The sequence below is a fragment of the Spea bombifrons genome, chromosome 4 (genome assembly GCF_027358695.1).
Source record: "Spea bombifrons isolate aSpeBom1 chromosome 4, aSpeBom1.2.pri, whole genome shotgun sequence".
In the NCBI taxonomy this organism is placed as follows: Eukaryota; Metazoa; Chordata; class Amphibia; order Anura; family Pelobatidae; genus Spea; species Spea bombifrons.
This window is the reverse complement of record NC_071090.1, coordinates 45,524,035-45,535,132: the sequence shown is the minus strand read 5'-3', so window position 1 is coordinate 45,535,132 and position 11,098 is coordinate 45,524,035. Positions and strand designations below refer to the sequence as shown.

Genomic DNA, 11,098 nt, shown 5'->3' with positions numbered 1-11,098 from the left:
TTGATACCCTACTTCTGTAAAGTATCACACATAATAATGATATTGCCTAAAAAAGCAATTTATTTGAAACACTGCCATAGCTAGGAACTTTTAGGCTCTGGCATGAAGGATGCAGCCAGGTCTACCCTGTGACATCAGTGGGTGTTCCTGCCGACATCACGGGGCACACCGGCATTTAAGAGGGAAATGCACAGGGAGTGGGGCGTTTCAGGACCCTACTCCTCCACCCAGGAGGATTCATGTGTCGACATGAAGAAGTGGCGCTTCTCCCAGAGTCTCTGGGTTTCACCAGGTATCAACACTGCATTGAAAAGAAACAGTGCCATTCAAAATTCCCTACCATTTGATATCTACCCATTGTACAGCGCCACGGAATTTGATGGCGCTATATAAAACAATAAATAATAAATTATCTGAAACGGCAATGCATAGTGTATGTGTTGAATGCAGTGTAGCTACATTAAAAAGGATATTACCACTTGTGTGTGTATATATATATATATATATATATATATATATATAAAAATACCTATAAAAATGTATGCATATTAATACGTTAGTAAATTCTCATGTTGGAATTATTTACTCCTGGGACGGATAGAGGCGTGATGGGTGTGGGAGCTGGTGCCCAGCAGGGGAAACGGCGTCCTGGCAGAATTGACATTGGGCATCCACATCCAATAAAGCTTTATGTGCCGGTTCCACACAGAAAGTTGGTTGGTCAGTTTCCCTAGGTTTACATGAGAGCACTGAGGGTGTGCAATAATCTGCCTTTTCTGATTGGTTATTTTTTCTAGGTTCCTGAAGTTTCATCCCTTTCCCACTGCTCTGTAGTGTAGAAAATAATAATTATAATAATAAATTAGTGTTCTGCTGGACTCAGTACAGTACTCTCTGTTATCTACTTTACTGGGTGGAAAATGCTGATATGAAGTCCCTGCAAAAGAGCTGTATTGCCTTCTCTATTACTCCCCAAAAGACGGTTTGCACCCCAAGGACTTATATTTTCTGCCTGGGTGGCTCATTTTATAATTTCCAAAAGGCCTGGACATCAACGGAACGGTTCCCAGCTAAAACCCCGATTCCCATGACTAATCCCCACGCCCTATGTCTTCATCTAGCCAACGGTATTGTTCCTCTACCAACTGGATGGTATTGTATTAGCCCATATTGGGGCTATGTAGAAAAATACATAAAGCTACATAATTGTTGGCGCTATATAAATAAAAGATAATAATAATAATCTTTCACAAAGTCTCCAAAGTCTTTTCTTCAGATATAATTTCCACCTAATTAGGAGACTGCTGAGGTCCATAAAGTGTGTAACTTTAGAGTGTAAAACTCGCTGGGATACACAGTTATATATATACAGAATATGTACTTATTATCTACTGTCCCAGGTTGCTTGCGCCGTTTGTTAGACTCTTTAAGCAGACAGGATTGAACATGTGGCAATGACCCTAATTCGCGATACAAATATGTAGCTTTTTGCCCGTACCCCGCATCCTTCCTCTCGTTTTATTACCGCAACCTGTTAAGCTATCCCTCCTAAGCATTCCTGCACTAAGGCGGCCTCGTGCACTGATCAGAGGTGAGGTAGCCAGGTATGCGCGCCCCCGACGCCGGCGAGCGTCGGGTCTACTTCACCATCTAGTCCGATGGCGTCACTTCCGGGACCCAGCCAGCGCGTGGAAGGAGGGGGCAGAGAGCCCGAGCGAGTGGTCAAAATGGCAACCGCGCAGCTAACGGATGAGGAGCTCGTTTCTGAGTTAAAGCGCTCCGGAATGATGCCGGGCCCGGTCACCGAGAGCACCCGGCCGGTGTACCTGAAGAAGCTTAAGAAGCTTCGGGAGGATCAGAAGCCTCGGTTCGCGAAAACGCGGGTAATAACTAACAACAACACTGTGACTGCGGCGGTTGGTCTCCCAGAGAGCGGGGGATCCCGCCCGCACAGCGGAGACGTGACACACAGGAGAGGGGCCCGCCAGAGCCCACCGAAGGAGCTCGGTAAGCCGTCTCCACTAGTCGGTTTCAGCTCCGATGAGTCGGATGCGGATATCGGACTGGGGGCTCAGGGAGGGCGGCGGGAGAGAGCTAACGCTTCCTATCCGGAGAGGAGCCCGGCCCAGCGGGGGTGCGTGGACGCTGCAGACGGAGAGGCAGACGGGCGGAAGGCGCCTGGCTGGTGGGGGGTGCGCAGGCCGCACAACCCCCCAGGGCGGGACGACGACAACAACGACGACGAAGAGGAGGAAGAAGAGGGAGAGGCAAGTAAAGGCCGGATCATGAACGGCAGCCGCTTCTCTTATCACAGAGACTATTCCGACTCAGACGAGGAGGAGCCGGGGAAGGATGAGCCGCAGAGTCGCCGGAGTAGGCGGGGTATGGTAAAACAGCCAAGGGGCAACGGCATGGACCCCCCGGACACTCCCAGCAAACCGGGCTGGGGCGAAGATGTACCCGATGTGACCACTCGGCACCGGGGAGCCGTCCGGAAGACCTCCCCATCAAACACGGACAAGGCTGAGGGATTCACGCGCAAGCCCAGTAACCACATGGGGGGCAGCTACAGCGCCGAGGCCTCCGGGGTCTATGTGCTTAATAACAGTCTCCCCAGTAGAGTCTCCCACCCCAACCACTCGTCTTCTAACCACAGTCTCCCCCACTACCCGTACTCCAGCGCCAAGAAGAAGCTCCCGGAGCCCGACGAGGAACTGCTGCAACAGTTCAGGGGTGAGGTGTCTCCCCCAGGAGGCTTCAGTGCCCATTACCTGTCCATGGTACTCTTAGCTGCCGCCTGCCTTTTCTTTGTGCTGCTTGGACTGACTTACCTGAGAGTGAGTGGCACAGCGGGACCGTCTGGAGACGAGCTCAGTAAGTATTCATTGTACCTGCAGGGGGTGTGAGTGCTGTGTGTGTCCGGCCAGCTGGGGGGGCACACAGGTAGCCTTCCATGGGTTCCGCAACTAGAACCCCTTGATGATCCACAGAGCTGATGGCTTGGTATTGGCGTTCCGTTTTGGGGGTGATCCCACCTGTGGCTAGCTCATCATCTTGGGTGTTGTGGGTCCACGATATCTGGATACCTGTTATGCTAACCTAGCCGAGGACTGTTCTGTACATGCCAGGGGGAAAAACCCTGGGAAGCTTCTCATGAACGATTTATGTTTCTTTAGCCAATTGAAGTGATTTTGTGTGTCATACCTGGATTCTATATAGCTACGTTTTCACACATTCCACGGAGGCATAAAACTGCTGGCGGCCAGGATGATGGATTGGTGGTTCCAATCACCCCCTTTACGGTGTATGTCTCTCCTGTACGTTGGGTCACGATATCTTTACATGTCGCTTGTTCACAGAGCATAATTGTGTCTCCAGCTTGAAACATTTTAGTGTAAATAATTGTGGAAGACATTCCTGTTGCCGTCTGGTAGCCTCTGGCTCAAGTACTTGAATGAGCATCTGTCTACTGTGTTCTTCAGCGTATATCAAAAGTGAAAACCAGTTCTCGTCAGATTTAAGTTAGAAGAACCGGCACTGAGTCCATATTAGGCCAGTCAGTAGATGTAAACAATGAATGCGTTTCCTTAGCAGGAGTAAATACACGGTGCACATGGAAGTGAAGGGTGCGTTGGTGATTTCTTCCCCCATCATGCTCCAATATAGTTTTCTCTGTAATTACTCTGTTAATGGGGGTTTTATGAGCATATTAGTGATTGTGTGTGATGTGGAATCACTCCCTGGAATGTCAGATGATGCAGATGCGTCCTTCACAAGTGTTTTCCACTCTTAGTAGTGAGATACTGTCCCAATAACTAAAGTATTGAGTTTATATATAAACTGTACATAAATAGCACAGATGCAAACACAGCTAATGCACCCATTTCTACCATAATGTCCCTTTGCCTGCACAATCGCACCTGTTTTTTAATTCTTAAAGCTTCAGCAATCATACACCATATAGAACATAGACGCGATTCAATGCAGCAATGGCATCCAGCCTCCTCACTTGTGGACCGGACTAAAATAATTAGAAATAATTTTTAATCGGCTGAAATGACACCTGAATCTTTAAAACCGGTTTTGTTTTTGAACTTGCCCAAACTGATCTCGCATACTGCACTGAGTTTTTCGAAGGACCGCTCTGCTGTACAGATGGTTATAATCTGTATAATACAGAATAACAGTCATATATCCCTCCAGCTGGAAGTGGAATAAGGTTTGCACCTTTCCTGTTTGCCATCTATAGAGCACTTTATATACCAGCGGCCATATAGCTGGCATTTTAAATCTGTGTACAAGGCTTTTTGTTTAACATGGATGCATCAACAAGTAATGATCTTTTCAGAAGGACTAAGAGTTGCAATGGCTGTATAGTGGTGCTGGCCAACCAACTGTTGACATAGATTGAGTTAACTCTTCTTTGCTGTCCTTTTCAGTTTCCCTTTAAATAAAATAGTTCTTCCTTAGACAATTCTTGTCCTCTTTGGTAGTAAAGGTTAAATGGTGAGAAAAATTTGCATGATGCGACATGGGAGCTCAGTGAATGCAACCACTACCAATAAATATCGTGTGAGTTTTGACACTTGCTGTGTACCAACAACTCGGCATAAATGGTTAGAACCGTGACCTCCATGTCTCCAAGTCATTCTTGTGAATGTCCATGCAGCTTTAACCATGAAAATGTATTGGTCCATTTTATGAGATGACTGTATTGTATTTGTGACTGTATTGTAATGCTTTTGGCTAAATGTTTTCAGTTTTTATTTAAATATGAAACCTGTTCACTTATTGTTTTTACAGTAAGAAATCCAGACGAACTTTCCAGCACTGAAGTAAGTATGGAGCACTGCAGCGTTTGGCCATTTTATAAAATGTTTTTCCTTTATATAGGAAACTATGGGAAAATAAAAGGGTACATGTTATATTTCTTATACTTTCATTGTAGGTATTGCTAGAATTTTGTAATCAGACATGCATTGCGTCTGATCACGTCGGGAGAATATAGTTAAAAAGGGTCACCTGTGGAAGTGGTGAATAGTTGCAGAAGTCTTTCACTATATAGAAATCTGTCCATGTTATCCAGTATGGGTTTGAGGCAGGTATACATGACAGTAATATATATATACGTAACCCACAGTTTGCTCATTACACAGGCGCTGGCGGCACCTTACGTTTATAACTGTTATATAGTGACCTCTTTGTACATTCGTAGTTTTTCTGCATATGTTTAATTCTGGAAACAGATTTGTGAGGATAATTTGTTGTTGTTTTTGTTCCTTGCAGACAGGTGGAAAGAACCTCCTCATGAGCACCCTGCATAAACTACACGATAAGCTGGCTAAAACTGCAGGTACTAATATGCGTTTTTTCCATATATTCTGGTGCATGGTAAAGCTGGGGTTTAGGAAGTGTGCAGTTTATCCACAGCCATTCAGACAGACATCTCTCCAGGCCTTCTTTTTTTTTTTTTTTAAGACCTGTTAACAAAGCTGGCAATCTTTCTGTTTATATTAATGTAGAGCTTGAAATATAAACACCATTATATGTGGCCTTTTCTAATTTGTTCTTTTAATATTTTTCTCTTTTGCATCCTATTAGGAGATCATATATGTGGTGACACAGATTATGGTAAAATTTCCGTCCAGGAAGCAACTGAATACTTAAAGGTAGTTTAATTTTTTTTTTTGTCTTTGTTAGCCAAGTATATTTGCATGCATTGGTCAATGATAGAGATCTATACACCGCATTGCTCGATTATAAGACGACCCCTCAATTTGAATATTAATTTAGGAAGAACCTTTTATTTGCCAACCTTCCCCCAGTTATGCACATCTGCCTCCCAGATATGCCTTATACCACCTATATGCCAATCTGCCCCCCCCCAGCTATGCAAATGGTTACTCCTGCCGGCAGCCAGAGAGGAGGATTCGGGTCCCCTGCAGCGCTGCGGTGGATCTGGATCTTAGTCTTGTAGTCTATTTAAGGTCTGATTATAAGAGTTATTTTTCAGAGCATTTGCTTAAGTATTGTGCTTGCTGTGCTCTGCATTTCTTTCTTATAAGGTTACTGAATCTTGCTATTCATATTCACCTGCTTGAGTCCAAGCTTTTCCTGTTCTGCACCGACTATCTCTAATAAGATTGAAATGGCTGTATGTGTATGAAATGCATTTCCAACCATACGCTGTGCCATAAAACAGCAGGTATATGCAAAAGAGGGAGCCTACATAACAATGGGTATGGGATCAAAAAGTGGCATACCTTGTTACTTTTGCATGTCCTAGCCTTAGACATATGCATAGCGTTTTTGTTGCTTATCAAAGTTAAATGCAGTTGGGTTTAAGGCCCTGTTACAATGAAACAAACGGACATTGGAGATAGATTCGTAATTAGTTATTGCTAGGAAACTGATCGTAGTTGCTGCATATCGTGCATGGTCTTCTAGCTGTATTCTCTTCTGTAGAACAGAATTCAAGTGTTCTTAATTTTACAGATTTTGTGAAGGATTTACGTGGCTAGAGCAGATGAAACTAATGTTATGTTAATATAAATGTTGTGCCTGTCTGGGTGATCTCACCAAACTTCTTCTTACACCTCTCCAGGATTTAGGTCAAGAATATGCAAATGAATTTAATAACTCCTTGTTGTGGATCTTACATTCTGAGAAAGATGTTGGTATTAAGTAAGTATTGATTCTATAACTTGTAATATATATAATATCTAATATATGTATATATTTGTGTGTTGCACTTAAAGCAAGACTTTTCTAAAAAATATTCTAATCTGTTAAATAGGTGTTCTGGGGATGTTGATGGAAAATTAGATATAAGTGACGTGAAGTACTTGGAATCCACCCGGCCACAAATGTCCTTTGTATGCCGCGTCCGACGAGCCATAGTTACTGTAGCACACAAATTGTCTCTTCTTCTTCTTGGTAAGTGACGAGCAGTAATAATGTCATTTTGTTCGTTCCATTAGTACTTCATAGTTTCTGTTTCTTCAAAAGGAGTGGACGAAGTATGGGTTGTGATTTTCTTTCACCAGATTCTGGCTATTCACACTAAGCATTGAAATCCTAAAATGTATTATTGTTTGCAGGTGTAGCCGTACTCCTGGGTGGAATTCGATACATGAGATATCGCTGGTCTAAAGAGGAGGAAGAAAGCAGGCAGATGTTCGACATGGTGGTTAAAATCATAGGTAAATAGTAAACATTTGGTCTTCTGTATTCCTTATGTATTTTAACTTTATATTTTTAGATTATATTGCCAATTTTTGTGACAATTTACTTAAGGTCTTGTGACCTCAAAAGTCTCTTCAGCTTTCGTAATGTTACTGTTTTCCATGTTGGCCCTTTAAAAGCTGTCAAGTTCAACAAACTCTCGGACTACATCCATTTTTCTTATCAATTTTTTGTGACCCAATTATAACTTGAACTGGAATAAGGATAAAAATAACTGATTTCTACTTTGTAGATGCCTTAAAGAGTCACAGTGAGGCTTGTAAAGAGAATAAAGGTTTAGAGCCACTTCTGGCCGTTCCACATTTACGAGATTCCTTGATACCACCACGTGACAGGTATGTTTCTTTTTTTAACACTAGAACTATTGAATGCCCAAATCTTTCCAGACGTGATTTTCGCCTCCTTTAAAGTTTTTTTGCTGGGCACACTTAACACTGAAGCAGCTCGTTTTTTGTTTTTTTTTCCAAAAAAAAATTGAGGGCTATCCCGAGAAAAGAACAAAATGTCAGATGTTGATTTGTTAAAATACTGCTCTTTAACTTATTTATTGCTATAAATTCCCTTTTATCTGCAGACCTGGGGTCTGCCATTGTCAGTCATGTGACGTTTTGTGTGGCTTTCTCCTTTCGAACACCACACTCATATTGTTGTTCTTTTTGGCGATACTGTTTTTGTGTTTATTCCTTAGGAACAGATATAATAGTGGCTATCCAGTTGTGTGTACGTAAAAATGTGTTATATTGCCAGATGTAGCTAATCTGTTACGGTTTACTTACTGGTTTATTAAGCTGTTTGGTTTGGCTTCCGTGATTCTATTTTCCTAAATGTCTCTAAAGAAAAGGTGACACCAACAGTGCAAACTATGGATAGATTTATCAAAATACACACAAGTGCTCCAAACTACGGAGGCAGTTCCCCTTTAAGGATGCAGCCAATGTTTAATATGCAGATGATTTTTATCTGACCTTGTGTATTTCTAGCAAACTTTGGTAGAAAACTTTTGTGTAGTTTCCAGTTAAATCACTTTGGTCTCGGGGCGTTCTAGTTATTTCTTTGCATTCATAGAGATCCATAAGCCTGTAGATAAGTGTTGTGTGTGGATTTTATACAAAGAAGCACTTTAGTAATGTTTAATGTGTTTCCATATTAACAATGTGGCTTGGATATAAAATATAAAAGCCAAACCAGGATAGAAGTCACATAAGGTATTGGAAGCCATATAAAACAGGCAACAGAGTGAGTGAGTTTGCATGAGCTATTGGCACTGTGACTTTTGTTTTGGATCAAATGTATTGAATGCTCTGCTGTCCCTTGTTATGACTGGGTAGTAACATTTTTATGTACCTGACGCCCTTTTACTGATCTGTGGCTGATTACCGTGCTTGAGTGTTTCTGTGTTATTGAGAAACGTTTATTGAATTTTTCTTTTTGAAGGAAAAATCTGGCTTTGGTTTGGGAGCGAGCAGTTGACTTCCTGGTCGCCAATGAATCTCGAGTCCACAGCGAGCTGCAGAAGATAGCCGGAGAGAACGTGCTACTCTGGAAATGGCGTCCGCCTGCCGCGTGTGAAAAAGTTCCTGTCATGCCATCTAAAGTATGGCAAGGTCAAGGTAATTCCTATTTACATACGCATTCCCAAGTTATTAACATAAAGGTTAGGAATGACCCTTTAAAACATATGTAATGTACTCTCTAGACCCTTTTTGAACACTTTGTTTTCCCTTATCTGCAGCTTTCCATTTAGACAGAAGAAACTCCCCTCCAAACAGCTTAACACCTTGTCTAAAGATACGCAATATGTTTGATCCTGTTGTGTAAGTATACGTAATCTAAAAAAAAAATCAAAAACTGACTTTTCCACTGAGGCTTTTGTTAATTACAAGGACAAACAGTATACTCTTTAATAGCTAAAGTCTGTCTTGATAGTGGCCAATCAGGGCTTTGTGTGTAAATGATTATTACAAGGAGAACTACCAGAAAAAAATCTGGTTGATATATAATGTATGTATTTCATTGTTCTTGGTTTTAATTTCTTTCTAAGAGTTGGCACACACCTAAAAATGTATGTATGGCGTTTGTAACCCCTGGTATGACTTAACTTTTTTTTTCTTTGCCGTCTATTTTTTTTTTTTTCTCCTGGTTAGTGAAATTGGTGATCACTGGCATTTGGCGATTCAAGAAGCAATATTGGAGAAGTGCAGCGACAATGAAGGAATTGTCCATATTGCTGTAGATAAGAATTCTCGAGAGGTACTTATCCTTTTTTACCTCTTCTGATTCTCCTCTTTTTACTTCAACACAAATTATATCGTGATTTTTGTTTCTTTCCACCCATAGGGCTGCGTGTATGTAAAATGCTTATCTCCTGAATATGCTGGAAAAGCATTTAAATCGCTGCATGGGTCATGGTTTGATGGTAAGAATTGTTGCCCCCCCCCCTGTTTAGAGAGCAATATGATTAAATAAGATGCTTTATTTTAACACTCCTTATTTCTCCACATAGGAAAGCTGGTGACTGTGAAATACCTGCGGTTGGACAGATACCATCACCGCTTCCCTCAAGCTATTACGTGCAACACTCCCTTGAAGCCTTCAAACAAACACATGAACTCTCTGTCACAACTAAGTCTGCGGACAGGCCCGTTGAATTCTCCGTCATCCTTATGAGAAGACTGTGTACCACTGATGACTGTTATTTGCAACAGGAAAATAAACAAAAAAAAAACCTGGCTGCAAGGGGAAAATAAAGAAAACAAAACCTGCGTTTGTCTTCCTTTTTTTTTTTTTTTTAATTTTATCTTTTCATTTTTCCCACCGTCGTGGTTGTAAAGGTTATTTGGACTTCTAAAACAATTCAAAGGACAATGGTGAACTAATATAAAAAATAGGGATTTTGAAAATAACAGTGGCAAAATCGCACCACGTTTTTAGATGAGGATTTTTTTTTTTATTTTTTTTTTTAAAGACTTTTCGGATGTTACTGGATTGTTTGTGGCCCAGATGACTGTTTTCTTAGTGAAAAGCAGAATATAATTTATTGAATTCCTATGGGATCCTGCATTTTTTTTTCTTTTTTTAACATTTTTGTTTTGTATATATAAATACACCCAACGGTTAAAGTGTACGTTTGCGGAGAACTGTTAAGACTTCTGCTGCTCTATAAATCGTGCTGCAGCAGGACGAATCTGACTTGGTTGATCATGCAGGAAATAACGATGTACTGGATTTGGTATTTAAATGTAAGTGATGGTGGTGGCGACAGTCTTGTGCAAATGTCTGCTTTCATGCAGTAAATAAGCTTCCTATTTTATTCAACATAATGTTATTTTATATAATTGGCTGCGCCATCTCGTAAAGGTCAAACAGCCAAATACCTTTAAAAGTATTAGATAAAAGTTTAATTATCTTTTATAGGTTTTATATAAAATGTCTGACTATGGTTTCTTGTGAGGTCTGATACCGATTTGTAAAGATTCAAATTATTGTGAGCAATAAAGAAACAGTTGGCAGAGTCCTGAACAATTTCTTTTGTGAAACGCTGTATTTATTAGCCAGGATTGTAACGACGGCCGGTATTCTGATATCGCCTTCCTCCGTGTTAATAGTTTTCAGCAGTCTTGGCTTCCTTACCGTGTGTAAAGCTAACCGCGTGCAAATTGCTATTTCGGGCTGTGACACCTTGTAGATAATGTGCAGCAAAAAACGAGACTTGCTTCTGTTCATCAACATTAAAGTTTCTTATGAAAAGGGTCCTTCATTCTACTTGACTTTTTTTCTTTCTCTAGGATACGACAAATTGTTATATTTTTATTTAAATGGTATATCCTTTCTCGGACCGATGTCTGCCTTTCTA

The 11,098-nt window shown here is 41.3% G+C and overlaps 1 protein-coding gene across 1 annotated transcript; it reads left to right on the top strand.

Annotated features, from left to right (window-relative positions):
- The first annotated feature begins 1,690 nt into the window (after positions 1-1,690).
- LEMD3 (LEM domain containing 3) lies at positions 1,691-10,003 on the top strand. The gene is made up of 13 exons (XM_053462770.1): positions 1,691-2,874; positions 4,804-4,835; positions 5,287-5,353; positions 5,602-5,669; positions 6,605-6,684; positions 6,797-6,936; positions 7,101-7,202; positions 7,478-7,580; positions 8,680-8,855; positions 8,978-9,059; positions 9,390-9,495; positions 9,583-9,661; positions 9,749-10,003. Exons 1-13 carry the CDS (start codon positions 1,728-1,730, stop codon positions 9,910-9,912), a joined length of 2,346 nt encoding a protein of 781 aa, XP_053318745.1. The 5' UTR covers positions 1,691-1,727; the 3' UTR covers positions 9,913-10,003.
- The last annotated feature ends 1,095 nt before the right edge of the window (positions 10,004-11,098 follow it).

Excerpts from the sequence above, each read along its gene's own strand:
- LEMD3 (XM_053462770.1), top strand. The coding sequence starts at position 1,728 with ATGGCAACCGCGCAGCTAACGGATGAGGAGCTCGTTTCTGAGTTAAAG. Across the intron at positions 5,670-6,604 it reads AAGCAACTGAATACTTAAAG|GATTTAGGTCAAGAATATGC; the intron begins GTAGTTTAATTT and ends ACACCTCTCCAG. Across the intron at positions 7,203-7,477 it reads CATGGTGGTTAAAATCATAG|ATGCCTTAAAGAGTCACAGT; the intron begins GTAAATAGTAAA and ends TCTACTTTGTAG.